At 52.2% G+C, this 19,346-nt stretch overlaps 1 protein-coding gene across 1 annotated transcript in view; it reads right to left on the reverse strand.

Moving 5' to 3' along the window:
* SFRP1 (secreted frizzled related protein 1) overlaps positions 1–5,444 on the reverse strand; it is a 49,486-nt gene extending 44,042 nt beyond the window's left edge. The window contains exon 1 of the mRNA XM_017514567.2: positions 4,574–5,444. Within this exon, the coding sequence (XP_017370056.1) occupies positions 4,574–5,117 (544 nt within the window). The 5' untranslated portion in view covers positions 5,118–5,444. The remainder of the gene's footprint in view (positions 1–4,573) is intronic.
* Between the last annotated feature and the right edge of the window lie 13,902 nt (positions 5,445–19,346).

Below are 19,346 nucleotides of genomic sequence, written 5' to 3' on the forward strand. Positions count from 1 at the left end.
CCTCCAGGGGCTGAAGGGGCAAATCCTCACTGTCGTCATCCTCACCTATCAAGCAGCCTGGAGCTTATCGACTGTCTAGGAAAACATCATGAGCACATTCCAGGGGCACCCCACCCCGGACACAGCACAGGACGCCAAGCCAGGCTGGAGACAAATGAAGAGCACAGGAAAGTCACCCTGATACTGCACTCGGGGGAGGAAGTGGAGGTTGGTGTGCATGGAGCCCACTGCTCTTCGTCCTTCTCCACCGTGGCAGCATCTCCCTCCCCAGCAGCCACCACTATGGCTGACAATGAAATAGGTAAATGCTCCGCAAATGGAGGAGAAGGGGGGACCTGGAGAGCACCCCCAGCTCGAGGCTGCCCTCCGGACACTGGTGGCCCACAGACTACTCCCTGCCTCCAAGCAGGGTCCCCACAGGGTCCAGCAGAGACTCCACCCTTAGTTTTTATTGACACATTCCTCTCCCACCTTTACTCTGCACCCAGGAGCAAGCACCTTCCAGATTATCAGTGTAGTTAAGGAACACACTCCAAGGGCCAGGCACGGTGGCTCACGCCTATAATCCCAGCACTTTGGGAAGCCGAGGCGGGTGGATCACGAGGTCAGAAAATCAAGACCATCCTGGCTAACACAGTGAAACCCCAACTCTACTAAAAATGCAAAAAAGTTAGCCAGGCGTGGTGGCACATGTCTGTGTTCCCAGCTACTTGGGAGGCGGAGGCAGGAGAATCTCTTGAACCTGGGAGGTGGAATTTGTAGTTTGCCATTGCACTCCAGCCTGGGCGACAGTGAGAGTCTGTCACAAAAAAAAAAAAAAAAAGGCAAGAAAGAAAGACGCTCCAAGCAGATGATGAAAGGACTGTCCTTAGCCCCAACTGTGGAAATTTGCTTTGCACCCGGAACTTGAGATTGGGTTCTAGAGGTGGTGATTCTCACAAAGGAGGCAACTCACCCAGAATTTGGCATTACGGCTTTTGCTTCCATGTGAGGAAAAGGAATTCTGGCAAGGAAAGGACCGGGTTACTTACACAAGGAGAGTGAACTGTGCTTTTGGGTTTCCCTTGTTTAGGTTATTTTGAAAACAGAAAAGTGGGAGTTCTCACATTGCAAGTTTCTGTGAATATAATCTTGACTAAATAGCAAGGTCAGTCAGGGTGATCAGAATATACAGGGCACATGTCTGCCTGCTCCACACGCTCACTGCATCTCCTCTGGACACTTGAAGTTCACCTGACCCAGCTGGCCACGGAGGGCTCTGCACCTCACAGGGACACTTTCCTCAGACCCATCAATTACGTTTGGACTTCGGTGCCTCTCAGAGTGGCAGCAGCTCGTTGGGGTGGACTCTGTGTGTTTTTTCCCTGGCTTTCCCTGATCTCAGCTTTTGTAACAGCTGACTCTGGAGCAGCCGGATCCAGAGAGAGAAAGAAGAATATGTGATGCCGTATTAACCCATGCCTTCTTGGGGCATCTTGAGGCCCTACAGGCTGCCTCTGCAGGAGAATCCACCCAGTCATCCTTCTGAGAGGAGGAACTAAATCGCTGTTTTCGGGTGTATTTAAAATAATGTTTAAAGCAAATGGACAAAAAACTGCAAAGGTGCTATGTTTATTAATATTTAAGGGGGTACAGAGAAGAGAGCCCAACAGCCGAATCAGGATTAAGTGATGTTGTAATATATCAACGCACACACGCAAGTGTTCTCTCACTCTCTCTCTCTTTCTCTCTCTTCTCTCTCTCTGTCTCTCACACACAACCCCTTAAATCTTTCCTGGCCAGTTCCGGGGGGACCAAAAGGGAGCCCTAAGACAGGCTTTCCGGGGAACTGAGGGCTCTGTGGCCTCTGCCAGGCTGACTAAATGTGCAACACGCCGAAACAGCAACAAAATAAAACCCAATGTGCTGGCTCATACAACTTCCATCAGTAAAACCAGTCAGAGAAGGGAAACAACAGTGTATCAGCCTGGGAGTTCACAGTTCTAATGGAAATGCCAAACTTAGAAATAATTTCGCTGGAAAAAGAACTATTGCCTCTTCCATAACAGGAGCTGCTATGGCTTGGGTATCAGCCTTGCAGGGGGCAGGGATGTCAAGACATTTCATAATATCAGGTTTCTCCTAAATAACACATGACCATGGAGTGCTGGCCAATACCCCAAAACTGAGTATGCCCAAGTGTGTGAACAGAAACACACAAAGTGCTTACCGTCTGCAAAGATAAGACATGGCTTTGAAAATGCATTTTATTTCTAAAAAATAAAAGCATAAAGGATAAATGAATAAAAAAGTAATGCGTTCGTATTTATTCTCATTGGAAAGTATCAGTTATTTCTCCACAGGCACAAGCCATAAAGTTACAAGGATCAGTAGTTTCGTTTGTCTTGACCTGCCTTGTACACACCTACATGCACGTGCGTGCATACACACAGACACACACACACACACACACACACACACACACTCACCATCCTCCCCTCCATGGGGACCTCGGAGGAAATCACGTGGGGCTCCCTTACACCAGGGGCTGCAGTCCTGGGGAGGATGCTGTGTCCTCTCAAGCAGAGCCCCCCATCAAAACCACTGAGGGGAGAACCCATCCCAAGCCCCACTCCTGACAGGCCCTCTCCCCGCTTTTCCCTTTGTTCCTCAAAGACCTGTTTTGGGAGGGTGGCTACCTGCGCACTGCTGGGAGGAGTGGAGGCGAGAGGATGGGGAGAAGCCAGGCTGAGGAGGGCGCCCACCAGTGGAACTACACCCAAGGGGCAAAAGGTGTCCGGAAGACAGGGATTATGGGGTTTCCGCACCCCATCACAGCCTTCTGGGGTCTGGGGTAGGGGATTCCTTCCTCTTTTCTGCAGGCACCCTATCCAACCCCCCATGTTCCCTGCGGCCTGCAGCCACTTTTTCTGCAGCCGATTCGCTAACGTGTCCACTCATGTCTGCAGCTGGTCCCAGAAACCGACGCCAGTGGCCATTGGGATGGTCTCCAGGTCAGGGCTGGGCATAGCCTCTCCGGGCAGGGCTGGGCTAATCCCCCCTGGCTGAGGAAGGGGAGAAGGAAATTACCACGGGCTGCAGGGAATGGGTGCAAGCCAAGAGAACACAAGGCGCTTTGTTTGCCCCAGGTAACTGCTCAGTTCTCACCCGCAAAGTGCAGATGCATCTGCTACCCGTCATTCCACTTCTACCACCAGAGTTGACCCTGAGAGCAGCGGTACCAGACCTGGCCAGTGCGGGCAATCACTGCCGTTCCCACCCGGCCATCCAACGTCAGTCACTGTGGACCCATCTCCTCCCTCCCTAGAACAAGCAAAAGTATCCAAGATTTGGGGTGCCCCTTTCCCCCAACGTACTGGAATCCTCACTCTGAAGAGCCAGGTGACTGCACGGCCTTGTTTTGGCATCAACAACAGAGGTTAAAGACACTTTAAGGTGAGCTAAGTGTACGCAGCCGTCCTCCCTCACCCTAAAGGCCCTCCTCAAAAAGCCCTCGGGAAGCCTGCGCCTGTGCTAAGCGCACCTGGAGTACAGCTCCCCCATCACTGACCCTCTCCACACCGCGGAGCCTAAACTTCCTTCCGAATAATTCTGGGTTGAATTTACTTCTATCAAAGTCAGGCCACAGGGCTGGGGTTTCTCTGTGTTGTCTATATTTTCTATTTTCTATTTTATTTTATTTGACTCCCCAGGATATTTTCTTCCCCCCTCCAGAATTACCCTTTAAATATTAGGGGGTTCTGAGAGGATCCTCGGGCCGGTCCCCCAGGCGGTTAGGAACGTCTCCAATTTGCAGATCCCTTCTCCCAGGGAGGAGATGAACAATGAGCTAATTACATTTTTATCTTTCTAATGAGCTGAGGATTTGTGTAAATGAGAGAAGCAGGGGGTATGCGAAAGGGAGGGAGAAGAGACTTTCCACCCCAGCCCGCCGAGGGCAGAGCTGGTACCTGGAAGGAGCGGGGAAACACAAGTCCCCACGGTTCCTAAACTTTCTCAGCCAGTTCTGCGGCAATCTCGAGGCTACTCGACTGAATGACCAGTGAAGGAAAGGGCTTGGTTTTATTTTTAAAAAACTCTGTCGAACCTATGGAAATAAAGCTGCGTCAAGCATTCTCTCGGCCTATCTGAACTTTCTACGTTTGGGGTTTTGGTTTTTTTCCTCCCGTCTCGGAGGTAAAAACTTCGATAGGGACTCTGAGTCCTCCCAGAGGAGAGGGGAGCTCCCCTGTTGTTTAAAACGCAAGTCTTTGTTTCAGGTATAGGAAAGGCGAAGCTGGACCCCAGGAAGAGCGGCTCCGGGGACCACAGCCATTCCCTGCGATGCCGCAGCGCAGAGCTGCGGCTCCCGGGCCAGCCCCGCCGAGCACCTGGGTCGCGAGGGGCGCTGAGTGATACCTGGGACAGACCAGGCGCGCTTAGGAATCACGTGGACAGCATGCGGGCAACCTCGGGCCGCCAGTCCTCCACGCCGGAACCCAGCGGCAGGCGGGTGTGGGGTGGAGCGGGCTCTCCCGCATCCCTAGCAGGGGAGCCTGTGGAGCGGCTCGCGCGCCTCAGAAGGGGACCTTACCTTGGGGCTTGGAGGCTTCGGTGGCATTGGGCGGGGTCATGGCGATGCAGACGTCCCCCTCAGGGAACTTGTCACACTTGAGCATCTCGGGCCAGTGGAAGCCGAAGAACTGCATGACCGGCTCGCACGAGTCACGCACGGCCTCGCAGAGCCAGCGGCACGGGTAGATGGGCCGGTCCAGGCAGACGGGGGCGAAGAGAGAGCAGAGGAAGACCTGGGTGCCGGCGTGGCAGTTCTTGTTAAGCAGGGGCACCCAGCTGCTGGCCTGCTGCTTCACCTCCGCCATGGTCTCGTGCTCCAGCAGGTTGGGCAGCACCATCTTCTTATAGCCCACGTTGTGGCACAGCCGCAGGTCCGCGGGGATGTCCACGCACTGCGGCGGCTTGGTGTAGAAGCGCCCGCTCTGGTACGGGCCGATGTCCGACTGGAAGCTCACGTAGTCGTACTCGCTGGCCGAGCCCGCAGCCAGGAGTGCGGCGCCCAGCGCCAGCAGCACGCCCAGGGCTGCCCCGCGGCTGCCCCCCGCGCTGCGCCCGCTGCCCATGCCGGCTCTGCGCCCTGGCCCCCGCGACGTCGGGGCTACCTCCACCGTCTCCCGGCGCGCGTCCCGCCGCAAACTTCCAGGGACCTCCGGGGACAAAAGGCGCCGTCCCCAGTGCTGCCCGGCTCCGAGGCCCAGCGCTGCTCCCCGGTCCCCCGGCCGGTGGCGGCCCTCGGCCTGAGGCAGGAGGCGACGCGGCGGGAGGCGGCGCGGGCGGGGAGGAGGCGCGGTGGGCTGGGTGCGCCCGGGCTCCGAGAGACGCGGTGGGCAGGAGGGCGCGGGGCGGCGGGCGCGCGGCACCGACTCCTGAGGCTGCAGGGCTGGAGTGCGCGGGGCTCCTGCGGCCGAGCCCTCGGAGCCGCCCCGCGCAGCCAATCAGCTCCCGGCGGGGCAAGCCGCACTCCTTACCACGTCCGTCACCGGAAACGGAGCCAATCGCCTCCCTCGCGAGCGGGTTCGGTTTACTAGAACCAGACGCGGCTCAACACCCCTTAAAAAACAAAACCAAAAATACATAAATAAAGGGGGAGGAGGAAAGAGGCAAGAGGGGAAAAAGGAGGGGGAATGGATCGCGGCGTGGGGTGGAGAGAGACCAGGTGGACGGTGTAATTAACTCTCATCGACTTGCAGAGAAGCGAGGAGCCTGGATCCTACTTGCAAACCCACGAAATTATGAAGGCTTTTTTTTTTTTTTTTTTTTGAGATGGAGTTTGGCTCTTGTCTCCCATGCTGGAATGCAGTGGCGCGATCTCGGCTCACTGCAACCTCTGTTTCCCGGGTTCAAGCCATTCTCCTGCCTCAGCCTCCCGAGTAGCTGGAACTACAGGCGCGCGCCACCACGCCCGACTAATTTTTTGTATATTTAGTAAACGGGGTTTCACCATGTTAGCCAGGCTGGTCTCAAACTCCTGACCTCAGGTGATCCGCCTGCCTCCGCCTCCCAAACTTTTTTTTTTTTTCACACGGTTTCCTAATTTCAACCAACAGCCCGCTAGACTAGCGGCTCCTTTCCTGTATTCTCTAGCTGCAATGCAGACAGGTCGTTTCCCAGCTAACTGGGGGTCAGGAAGGCTGAAGCGAGGGAGGTCTGCTTGTAAATCCCCAGCGGCCCTGGCCGGGCTCTCTTGAAGGCGAGACGAAGGCGCAGTTGGAGCAGTTTGCTGTGAGCAGCACCTCTCCAGGAGGGGCCTCCCGTGGTGGCCCTCCACGCTGGGGCAGTGGGTGGACTTTGCCCTGTGTGGCGGGAAGTACTGCTCGCAACGGTGTTAGCTCTGGGAGGGCACTTTTTAAAACATTTATACATTTTTTTTAATAGAAAAATCCTACTCAAGTCCTAGCCCAGCCGACAGCACATCTGTGTGTTTGTGGTGTGGAAAGCCAAAACATTAAAAACACATGTGCAGTTATCAGCGTGGCTGGTGTAAATACCAAGTCTATCACTTGGGCACACATGTTAAGATCAGACGCAGTCCAGGAACGACAAGTCAAGACCAAGGGTCCGCACTAGGGCAGACGCCAAGAGGACGGTTCCTCGGCCCCCAGGAACAGAAGTCTCTCTGCCACCCTCCACCTCGAATTCCTGAGAATTCTTTGTAGGTTTCAAACATTCCCCGGAGAGGGAGGAGGGTTAAGCTCCGGAGAGCTGGGAGTGAGACCCGGACTACCCCGGGACAGGAGAGCACAGCAAACAGTTCATGAAGTTCCGGAGTCTCCACACCTTCTGTCCCTAAGTGCAGGTGGAGAGAGGCTGATATGCTCAAAGCCGTATCTGAGCAGACACCCCGTGAGGCAAAGGGGCCGCAGGTCTTAGCGCTCCACACAGACACCGTAGGAGGCGCTGCCTTGCCGGCCAGCTTGTTTGCAGAGCTCTAGGGAGCTTGCTTTGGACTCTGCAGACCTAATTTCTTGATGGACAGATTCCAAGTGAAATGACTAGAGTTTGTGAAGAAGCGGGGCTGTTCTCTTAAAGCAGTCGTGCCGGTACAGACACAGTGATTCCACGGTGCACACAGAGGCTTCAGCAGATGGACGACTTCTCTGTGATTTCGTGGCCAGTGGAAGATGCCTTGTCACACAAGAGATGACGTGGGGGCTGGGAGGAAGACACAGAGAAGAGAGAGCAATATTTGGATGGCCAAGGGTTAATCCCGAGACAATTGGTGAGGCCGGCCTGTGGAGCTGAGGAAGACATTCCTCACAGAGAATTAGACCACAGGAGACCCGGCAACTGTGTCTCAATTCAAGGGACATTTAGAGAAAAATGCTGTTTGGCAGGGGGTCTTTTTCTCTCCTAGGGCCAGGCCCTCTGCCTCAAGCCAAATGTGTGTTTGCTCACTGCAAAGATGGGTGTTTGCAGCTGACGTCCTCTCACCTCTGAACCCAGGCGTAGCTGACCGCTCACTCACGTCTTGGGTTTTCCAGAATGGCAGGAGGACTTGTGTCTGTCCGCTGTTAAATGCTGGAAATTCATCCAGATGACTGCCCCTCCCAAGCCCTGAAAGTCCCAAGTCAGGAGTAAATCTCACAAATCCATGCAGAGGAAGAGCTCGCCTATGTGTGGTCACTCTGCATAGACTTTGATCACCTCCAGTCGCCACCTCCCCGACCACTAGGGGTCCTACTCCTTTATTGACCCCTGCTGGGAACACAGTTGTCTCTCTCAAACAGGGAGTGATGGGAGAAGACCCCAGAATGCTAAATCCAGCACACTTCTGACTCCTCCCAGGCCCAGCTGGAAAGGAAGGACCCTAGACCTCGGTCCTATCAAGAGACTTTAATCCATTCCTGGGATGTCGGAGAGGGACCACCTGCCCCCCACCGTCCCAGGCAATTCACATGCTGCGTAGCTGCGCCAGGGAGATCAGCCTGAAGACTTCGTATTGCAGAGGGACATACAGTACTTTTGTCCTTCTCCTTATTGTCCAATCTTTCCACTTCAAAATCCAGTACCCCTTTTCCTAATGGCAAGTGTGTGTGTTTGTGTGTGCACACACTCCTGTGTGTAGAGAAGATTCTAGAACAAAAGCTCTTTAAACATGCAATTGACATGACAGAGCTCCCAGATTTGAGGGTTCCTGAGTATGAGAACTGTGGACCAGGAGACACATCCCCCATCCTTCCAGAATGGCTTAAATAAACACAGGCAAAATGCAGCTTTAACTTATGTTTCTCATTTCCCAAAAGTTCTGATTTTCCCACACTGCCAAAATGCCCATGCATGAAGCCTGGAAGTATGTCCTCTGTTACTTCAAAACTCCAGCTTGAGGAGGCATTTTCAGTTCTTCAGCCTCCACAGAAGGTCACAGAGCACCCCCCACTGCCCGCCCCAGGTGCCTCCCGGGTGGCCTCTTCCCAAACGCAGAGCTTTTTCCTGGCCTCTCCTGGAAAAACTGGGAAGGGAATCTTCCCAGCCATAGCTCCCATTCTGTTCTGCTATCACATCATCAGTGATTTCTGTGATCTCTCCAAAGATACACTGAGCTTGCTCTCCCTCAGCCAGCAGCACTGGAGAGGCAGCTCCCGCCTGAAGCCGTGTAGCCATGGGTCAAGGGCAATGCCAAGGAAGGCATGTTGGCCCACAGTCAGAGGACACAGGCTACAGCCTCAGCTCTGCTCCTAATGGGCTGGGTGACTCATGGGAATCGCACTTACTCTCTCTGCCTCAGTGTTCTCATCTGTGAAATGGAGCTATTAATGCCGGCGCTGCTGCCCTGCTAGTTCATAAGTGTGAACTCTCAGCAGGCAGGGTCACTTGAGGCACATCCTTAGGCTTTCAGACAAGTCCGAAGGGCCAAATTGGTATTCGATGTAAGATGCCATGAAACCTGGTCATGCTCTTACTTGGACAAGCTTCTTCTGCGTTCTGCCTCTGCGGATGTGTAATCCTGAGCCCTTCTAACTCTTTCAAGAACTGGCCTGAACTGCTAACTATTAACTCTGGGAATGCCTGGGAAGCATCTTAAAAATGTGGAGTTGAAGGCAAATTCCAGCCCCAACTCTTCCTAGAGTAAGCACCCCTCCCTCTGCACCTTTTTTTTTTTTTTTTTTTTTTTTTTTTTAGATAGGATCTCACTCTGTTGCCCAAGCTGGAGTGCAGTGGCAGCATGACCTTGGCTCACTGCAGCCTTGACCTCCTGGGCTCAGGCGATCCTCCTGCCTCAGCCTCCCAAATAGCTGGGACTCCAGACACAGGTCACCACACCCAGCTAATTTTGTTGTTGTTGTTTTGTTTTGTTCTGTTTTTTTGTAGCAATGGGGTTTTGCTATGCTATCCAGGCTGGTTTTGAACACCTGGCCTCTAGCAATCCTCCTGGCCTCCCACAGTGCTGGGATGACAGGCATGAGCTGTCATACCTGGCCCTCTACACCATTCTTGGCGGTGTAGAGGGCCAGGTAAGATGGTAATGGAGCATCCCTTTTACTTGTTTGGGGCATAGTGACCAAGTTCAGACAATCCACTAGAATGTTCTTCCTTCCCTGTAGGGAAACTCTGCTCCCTATAATTTCTACTCACTAGGCCATCCTGCAATCAGTTCCTATTGTAAGCAGCCAGGAAGACCCCCTCAGCCGAGCCCCAAACCAGGAGGCCAAGGCCACTGTCCCTGGCCTTCTGCTCAGACAGTCACACTTGCCCACTCTCCAGAGGGGCTCTGTCAAACTGGGCTTGACAATTTGTGTTCATTTATTACTACACTAATTAATTTATAATTAATATTGTATATATTTATATATTATAAATATAATTTATATATAAATAAATGAAGATTTGTATTACCACCTCCTAGAAAGAAGAGATCTGAAAATAAAAGGCGTATTTGAAGATGACTTTTTAAATAGAAACCAAAACACATCAAATGGACTATTTCTCTGATTAAAATTCTCACACACCCTTTGTCTACGGGAAAAAGCCCAAGCTCCAGGATAATATCAAGACCCCGCCCTGACCCCCCCGACCCCTCCAGCTTCACCCCCCCAGCACCCTCCACCAGCCTAGTTTCCAGTCTCCAGAAGTCCTTGCACTTTCCCACCCAACAGCCTCTCACTTGCCTCTCATCCTGGGCACATGCAGTGTGCACATGCTGTTTTCTCAGTCTGTAATGTCCTTCACCACTTTTGCACAAACTGCTACTCACAGGGTTTCCAGATTTGCAAATAAAAATACAGAACACCCATGACTAGGCACAGTGGCTCATACCTATAATCCCAGCACTTTGGGAAAGTGAGGCAGGAGGATTGCTTGAGGCTAGGAGTGTGAGACCAGCCTGGGCAACATAGCGAGACCCTGTTTCTACAAATAACAACAATTTTTGAGAATTAGCTGAGCACAGTGGTACGTGCCTGTAGTCCCAGCTACTCAGGAGGCTGAGGCAGGAGGATCGCTTGAGCCCAGGAGTTGGAGGCTGCAGTGAGCTATGATCACACCACTGCACTCCAGCTTGAGAGACAGAGCAAGACCCTAGATATAAAACTAAAAATTAAATTTAAATATTAAAAATAAGACATCCAGTAAAATTTGAATTCCAGATCAATAAGGAAAAACTTACTATGTCTCAAATATCCCATGAGATATACGTATAGTATAAATTATTCATTGTTGAACTGAATTCAAAGTTTGCTGGGCATCCTGTATTTTATCCGACAAATCCACCTGCTTATCCTAATAGTATTACCTCCTCCAGGAGGCCAGGTCTGACCTCCTCCCTGTCATCACTGCCCTCCTCCATCCCTAGTCAGATTCACCCTCTCTGTGCCCGCAGCTCTCCCATCTACATTTATAACTGGTCCCTTCTGGGTACATCATACACAGCGAGCTCTTAGAGGCCAGGACCTTGTCTTATTTTGTCTCACCCATTCCGCATCTCCAGCATCTAGTACGATGCCATGCATATGCTGAGTACTCAATAATTACCCCCACCCCAATAAATGAATAAAGGGGAGACAGACATGTGAAATACACAGGCTCTTAGGGGACCTACCTTGCACAATAATTTTGTGCTGCATTTTCAGAGAACAAAGGCATGAATACCTCCCATAGTTCTCTTTGTCTTTAGAAAAGGAAAATCTTTTCTAGATCTCAATCCTAAGGGAATTGATGTTCAGTGCCTTATACAAACACAGCAAACAGAGTGTGGGACTTCTCCACTGGGTCTCTTCCCATCCCAGAGCCGACCTTGTGGACAGATGCCACATCTGATCCGCTCCTCTCTCCCCAGGACCTGCACCGAGCAGGTCGCTCCATAGAGGATGGGATCGTAGAGGCTGGGTTGGTCAATGCAGTGGCCCATTCCCACAAACCCCCATGCAATACTGGGTCTGGCACCTGGGATGCTGGTGTTTCCGGAAGCCTTGTACGCCAAGCCTTGTACGCCAAGCAAGAGAAGTTAGAAGGGGGCCCCACAGTGTGACACCTGGGGCCTGGTCCTGGCATCAGGGCTCAAGGCTTGGCTGGGACATCACAGAGCACCAGACTCAGGTCTTTAGGAAACCCCTGCCCCTCTGGGAAGCCCAGGGAAGTGAAAGTGAAGTGGCACATGCTTCAGTGACCCGAAGCCCATAAATCTGCCTGGCTGGCTGCGGGGAGGGCAGCGGCCCAGCGCCGGGACACATTCCCCAAGGAGCCGTGTGCTTATTTACCTAACCCTTCGCAGCAGTCAGGCCAGACGGTGCATTGCCTTCCTCGGGGTTTGAGCCAGGAACAAGTCGGATATAAATGAGGTGCTGGCGAGAGGAATGGGGGAGTGCCCATCATCACACTCCTGTCTGGAAGGAAAGCTTTCCCTGCTCCCAAAGTCTGGTGACCTCAGCTGGGGAAGCCTCGCCTCCAAGTCCCCATGCTGGGAAGCCTCCTCCCCACAGTGTCTCTCAGCCTGAATAACGCATCTGCCATCTGCTACGTAAGGGATATTACTCACCTGGGCGAAGGCAGAGTCCCCTGTCTCCTAGTAGGATGCCTTGCTGCAGTCTTTTCCGATTTACTCCCCACATGCATCATTCCATTTGCGCCTCACCAAAAGCCTCTGAGCTGGCTGAGATCATTACTTTCATTTGACAGAAGAAGACACAGAAGCTCAGAGGAGTGGGACCCTGGCTAGCAGTCTAGTCACCAAAAAACTACGGTGGAGGCCAGTCGCAGGTCAGGAAGCACAGATCTTTGGACTCCAAATACTTCTGGCTTTGCACTAGACCTGGCTTTGCTGAAGGCCAGTCCCCCGGGAGGGAAACCTGGAGAGCCTCTGCAGTCAGCAATATCTGATTGTCTATTCATTTACCAGGCTCTCTGCCCGGACCTCCACCAGAGACTGTGCAAGGTGCACAAAAACGTAAGCTGCACCTGTCAGACCCGTGATGCTACAAGAAGATGGCCTGAGACTGGCCCAGGAATTGAAGAAAGACACTTTCAATTTTGAGAGAGAGAGATCCTCTTCTATGAGAAAATGGCCTGGGAAGGCTGGACGGCCACCGAGCCTACTGAGAAAGGACTGCAGGAGTTCCAGAAAGAAAATGGCAACAGGCAGAAGCCGGCTGACTATGAGGCCAAGTGCCAGCCTTAGCCTTTTGGCACCTAGGGCCCTACCCACAGCCACAGGGGCCTGGAAGTGCCAGGGGGACTGTGGGCCTTCAGGGTTCCCAGGACGGAGGTGGGTCACAATGCCAGGGCTTGGGTCCAGAGCACCTGCCGGTTTGATTCTGTTTTCCCATAGCCAGGTCCTGAACTCCCAGGGATGCAGCACATCAGCTGGTGCTGCTCCCTTTAAAGCACTTCCGATGGATCTCCTGCTAGTTTAGCTACTGTTCATCAGTTCATGCTGAAATTGCTGTCACTGATGTTTGATAGATATCATTAGGACTGTAAGGTACTATTTTCCAAATAAAGATTGTTTAATATAATATTACATATGTATATATACATATGGAGAGAGAGAGAGAGAGAGAGAGAAAGAGGGAGAGAGAGGGAGGGGGAGAGAGAGAGAGAGAGAGAGAGAGAGAGAGAGAGAGAGAGAACCCAAACCCACAATATGGCATGGCACCAACCAGATTGCATGCAGACAGAAAAACCTCCTTGGCAGCCTGACAGGTGCATGCCCACAGGGCCGCAGTGTGAGGGAATTCTCAGCCTCCAGCCTCTGAGCAGAGCTCACGCTGCCCCCACAAGCTGGGCTGTCTTCCCAACACACATCCCAGGTTCAGATAACGGGTTTCATCCACCTGGTCTCTCCCCAGTCTCCCTGTACATCATGGCTGTCAGAGCACTGCTCTTCAAACATTCTTTTGCTTGTTTGCATGTCTGGAGTCTTGGAATCTTCCTGAAGACAGAATCTGTATCTTGTTTGTATTTGTATCTCCAGTGGCTGCCACATGGTAGGTGTGCATTACACATGTGATTGCTGCACAAACTACCGTCTCAAGATTCGTCTTTTTCATTTGATTGTCTGAATGCTTTGTACTTGGGGCATCTGAAGAATCTCTCCATGACTCAGTCTCCTCTTCTAAAAAGTAGGGGTTCGGCTGGGCATTGTGGCTCATGTCTGAAATCCTAGTACTTTGAGAGGCCAAGGTGGGTGGATCACCTGAGGTCAGGAGTTCGAGACCAGCCTGACCAACATGGTGAAACCCCATCTCTAATAGAAATACAAAAATTAGCCAGGTGTGGTGGTGGGTGCCTGTAATTCCAGCTACTCGGGAGGCTGAGGCAGGAGAATCACTTGAACCTGGGAGGCAGAGGTTGCAGTGAGCTGAGATTGCGCCACTGCACTCCAACCTGCGTGACAGAGCAAGACTCCCTCTCAAAAAATAAATAAAGAAAAAAAGCACGAGTTCATAGGACCCTTCTAGTGGGAGGCTAATCAGAGGGACACAGAACAATGTGGGTACCTGGGTGAGACAAACTGGGGACTCCTGGAAAAGGGGTGTTTCACAGCCATAGGAACTGGAACAGAAGGAGGGTGTGCAAACTTCCAGGCGCATGGAAGAGTTTCTTGTCTCCTCCATCAAGATGGGGTTTTTGAGTCTTAAATAGGTATAGGATTCACCTAGGAATCTTGTTAAAATGCCAATTATGATTGGGTATGTCTGAGGGGGGCAACTAAAAAATTAGAACCTCCATGGCAGATGATTCTAATTTTTACTGTCTCCTACGACTTTGCTACTCCAAGTGTGGTCCGCAGACCAGCAAGACCAGTATCTTCTGGGAACTTGTTAGAAATGCAAATCTCAAGCCAGCTCTGACCAGTGAGAAGTAGGTGGAAGTTGGTAGGTGGGGTGCCCTGGAGCACATCATAAGACAGATAGCCTTGGAAATTTTGCCTCTTCCCTCTGCTTCCCACCTGAAATTCAGCTGTGATGTCTGAGGTACAGTAGCTGTCTGGCAACCATGAGGATGAATGCCAGCAGACCCGGATGATGGAGAAGAAGGAAAGAGCCTGGGTCTCAGGGAGTCCCTGTACCCGCCCTGCGCTGCCCACCCTGGGATTCTCACTGGGAAGACCTACAATCTCTCTCCCTCACTCGCTTAAATCCAAAGTCATTTTGATTTTCTCTTTCATACAGCTAAGACCAAATCTCACTGGCACAGGTCTGTAATTCTCACGGCCAGCAGGAAGCTCAAAGACTGCAGGTTCGAAGTTTTACTGTCTCTTAAGACTTTGCTACTCAAAGTGTGTTCCCCAGACCAGCAGCAGCAGCATCTTGTAGGACCTTGACAGAAACGCAGACACTCAGCCTGCCCCCCATCCCTGTTCCCCAGACATAACAATCAGTGTTTGCATTTTAACAACATTCCTAGGTGAATCCTGTGCCTATCTGAGACTGAGAAACGCCGTCTTCAGAAACTCCTCCATTAGCCTGGAAGATTGCACCTCTTCCTCCTGTTCTGATTCCTGTGGCTGCAGAACACCCTTTCTTCTGTTGTCCCGATTTGTGATTGTCTCACTCCTGCACCCACATTGCTCTGTATCCCTCTATTTAGCCTCCCTCTGGAAGGGTCCTACGAGCCCCCAGTTTTCAGAAGGGGAGACAGAGTCACAGAGAGGTTTCTCAGGTGCCCCAAGGACAGAGCATTGAGACAATCAACTGAAATCAAGCTATCAGGCAGAGAGAGTGGACAAAGCCACTCTCTTAAGGGCGCAGGCGCCAGGAGGGTGAGGGCGGGCCACAAAGTGAAAGTGCAGGCAGTGAGGAAGCGCTGCCCCTTGGCCCCTCAGAGGCTGATGGCAGCAGCAAAACAGACGTTGCTTTCTTCCCCACACATGGTGGCACCAGCAGTTGTATATCTGGAGGCTTCTGTAATCTTCCAGCAGTTTCTCACTCAATCATATTTAATATCTGTCACTATAAAAACATTGCCTTCTATCAAATTCTTCTAACACTTAGAGCGTTACAAGACAGCCATGGCTCCCCCACGCAGAAAAGCACAATATGTCCATCAAACTCATTTGTTCTTTATTTTTTAACAGCAGTCTAGCCACTGAATTGCTTAATACACGGCAGAAAGGTCCATAAATAACAACTTCCCAGGGAGAGCCACTCAGCCGGGGAGTGCTTTCCAAGTTCTGCATTAAGTCCTCGGGCGGGACGGGTTTTCCAGCCATTTAGGTCCATAAATATATCTAACCGGCTGCTTCCCAAATTGCTGCATAATCCTTACCGCCTTCACTCATGTTTTCTTTTATTGCCATTATCACTGGCCTCTTGACAGGAGAATAAAATATTCTTTCTGAAGGATGAAATGCTCTACAACCTGCACGAATTTAACTCATCCAGATCCTTTTTGGCTTTATTTCCATCCCCACCCCAAGGAAATCGACTCTTCACAATTAATGGGGATTTCGGATCGGAGTTTCATTGCATCCTCTCTCTGCTGGCCGGTGGCAGGCACTGTCTGAGCTGTGTTCTCCCAATTCCAGAAGCCAATGAAGCCACAGGTGTGTATCAATCAATTGCTGTGTGCAGGTCCTGTGCTGGGTCACATGGGGAAGAGAGGACAGAAAACATAGATTCCCAACCCCAGGAAGCACAAAGTGGGGAGCAGAGAAGATAAAGGACAGCAGGGAAGATAACAGAGCCCATGTCTGGGGAGAGTGGAGGGGGGCTCCCCCACCTCCTTCTCTTCTTCTTTCTCTCTCCCCCATCTCCTTCTCTCCCCCTCCCTCTTACCTCCTTCTCTATTCCTCTCTCTCTTCCTTCTCTCTCCCCTCCCCCACGCCTCTCATTTTGTTCATGCCCCCCAGACTATTTTGAACAAGCAGGCTTTGAGCCTTCTGATGTTTCTCCCCAAGTCTGGGTGGCAGTTGTTAATGAGAGGAAGCACACTTGTAATCGATGAATGATGAGCGGTGGAGCCAGGCAGCCCCAACACCCATAAAAGGCGAGAGCGCTCTGAAGAAGGAGCTCAGGCAGCCCTGGGACCAGGGTAGTCACATTTGCAAACCTCTGTCTTGTAAGAAGACACCTGAGCCAGGACGGCCGTTTCCTGCCTTCCCTCCTTCCTCTCCTTCAGCCTCTCTATGGGGAAGGGCAGTCCTGGATGGAGCCTTAGCTTTGCAAAACACGGGAACCAGGAGTAAGGACCCAGAGACTCATACAAACCGCTGCTCCCGACTTAAAAGGGCACGGATGATGGATGCCTGCGTGCAGCCTCTCTGTCTGCAAGCCTCTCTCCCACTCGTCTCTCACACATCATATTTCTCAAGGTTCGGGCATCACTGACCCCAGAGTGAGAAATCTACAGGCTGTTCAAAACAAGTCCCATGACCCCATGTCCTCTGGAGGAGACGGTTCCTGCCGGGAAGGGGTTGCAGAGGAGAAGGAGACGCAGGCACACAAGGCACAATCACTGTGGGAGGCAGGGGCAGCAGTCCCTGTCACAGAGAAGCCACTGACCACCTCTGGCCTTCCTCTAGCATCCAGGCTGCCCCTCGTCGCCGGGGTCCCCATGCCGCCTTTCCACTGCAGGCCCTCTCTCCAGTCTCCCAGTCACCCTCAACTCCTCTCCCACCCACGCCAGGTGCCAGATGGGGCGCCTTCCCGTGACTGGTTTCAAGGGCTCTTCTCCCCCCTGGGGTGGGGGCCTGCGGGGCTGGAGAGCAGAGGGCTTGATGGGATGGGGGTGGGGGGAGCAGTGGTCTGTGGAATGCAGACCTCTGCCCACACTCAGGGGCCAGCCCAAGGAGCATAATAGAATACATTAGTCCCCTGGCCCATTCAGCCCTGCCTCTTTAAGAACAATGGTGGCAACTGAGCTAATTTTTGCCAAATGACTGGCTTCCGTCCATCGGGAGCAGAGTGGAGCCCGCCAGACAAAGTCCATATTCAGGTTTCAAGAGAGGCTAGCTAGTAGTCATGGGGGCATCGGGCTACTTCCCAGGGCCAGCAACCAGAGCATCCCAGTGCCCAGGGCCTGAAGCTGACACCAGCCACCGGGGTATCTGTCCCAGGGCAGGGGGTGACGCTGCCACTGAAATCAGGAAGCGCAGGCTTCATTTTCAATACGAGCGCGCCCTGGTGCAGTGGTTGACTACAGAACAGTCTTTATTACTTGGAGTTTTACTTAGCAAAAACCAGTGTGGCTGCTGGAAGGATGCTCAGGTCAACCTACGTGAGGCACCTGCGATCAGGCAAAGAGCACTGGGCCAGGAGTCCGGTTTTTCAGCCTCAGTGGCTTTCCACAATCTCTTCCCCCGTCCGAGTCCCAAGTCCTAAACATGTGAAGGGATTGGGCTAGATAGGCTCCGGCCCTTTGAAACTTTGATATTTTGTGTAAAAAGAAAACTCAGACCATGCTTCCTCTGTTGTCCCATAGGACATTGCTAAGCACGCAAGAAATAAAGGCTTTAGGAAGGGAGGGAGGGAGAGAATATTTATCGAGAATATGGGAGAGAAATATATGAATCCAATTTTGCAGAAAGAAAAGAAGGATAAGACAGAGAAAGGAGAAAGGAAGGGAAGGAAGGAAAGAAGAAAAAAAAACTAAAAATCCTGAAAATAGGTACACTGAAGTGTTAGCTACTTCTGGGTGTTGAGATCATAGGTGATTTACACTGTCTTCCTTTTGCTTTTCTTCATTTTCTAAAATTTCCACAATGACCATGTATAACCTTTGCAAAGAAGTAAAGATTATTAATTTTAAAGAAAAGGAGATAGATACACAGAACAGCATCAGTCTTCTCTCGGGGGGAAGGAACAATGTGGGTCTCTGGTATTAACCTCTGTGACGTAGGTTCTTAAAAATCCTACTTCATTGACCATGTTAGGAAATGATTGCAAAATGCTCGGGGCAGGGGTGCACGATGGCTTACAGTTTCTGGATAATTGCCCCCATTGTCCAGCTTGTGATGCATGTGGAGTCATATTCTCTATCTTTCTTCCAGACCACACAGATGCCAACGAGGGAGCGAGAACTGTCAGGCCAACAATCAATCAGCAAATGTTTAATGAGCTCCTACTATGTGCAAGGTTCTGTGCTCAGAGCGTGTCCTCTCGTGCTTGCCCTCACCTGCTGGCTCATGCACATGCCCTCCTCGATGCTCCGTCTTCCTCTCACACGGCAGGCTGCTTTCTCTGGGCTCCTGCCACCTCCCTGGGCATCTACTCATTGAACCACGCGCCCCACCTAAGAGAAGAGATTCAGAGCCTCTTCCAACTGCCACCTGCCCTACCTCTGGACAGGGTGCATAGGAGGGCTGAAACTGGCTTAGAAAGGTCCAACAGCCTGCCCCAGGTCTCACAGTAAGTCACGGGTGGACTCCAGGACTCCGGACTTCGTCCTAGCTGGCTCTCTGAGCTCCTCCACCCTCCTGGCCCAGCATGGAACATGCACTGCCTGAGGCAGCCGGGCTAGGAGGAGAGCTTGGAAGGTCATATACCTGTCATCCCCGGAGAGCGCTTGGCAGCTGCGCCGTCCGGGCTGCAGGAATCCGTTCTGTAATAACTTGCCACACAAAACACACCTTTCCCGTTTGGACTGGACGCTGTCCCGGGACAGGAGGAAGGTGGAAGGCTGCCATGGGTGCTGCAGAGAGCAACCGAGCTCCTCCCTGCAGATGCCTAGAGGTGTTCGTTCTCAGGAAATGCTGTTCAAGCTTTGTGTCACCCGGTAAGAGAGGAGAGGCAGGGAGCTGGGTGGCTCAGACATCAGGGAGCGTGTGGGAACTTGAGGCAGGATCCAGCAGGGCTGGATTTCCTGCAAAGACGACAGGGCTCAGGGCAGAACTGCGGCAACTGTGAACAGCAGTCCTG

The sequence above is a fragment of the Cebus imitator genome, unplaced genomic scaffold (assembly GCF_001604975.1).
Source record: "Cebus imitator isolate Cc_AM_T3 unplaced genomic scaffold, Cebus_imitator-1.0 Scaffold526, whole genome shotgun sequence".
In the NCBI taxonomy this organism is placed as follows: domain Eukaryota; kingdom Metazoa; phylum Chordata; class Mammalia; order Primates; family Cebidae; genus Cebus; species Cebus imitator.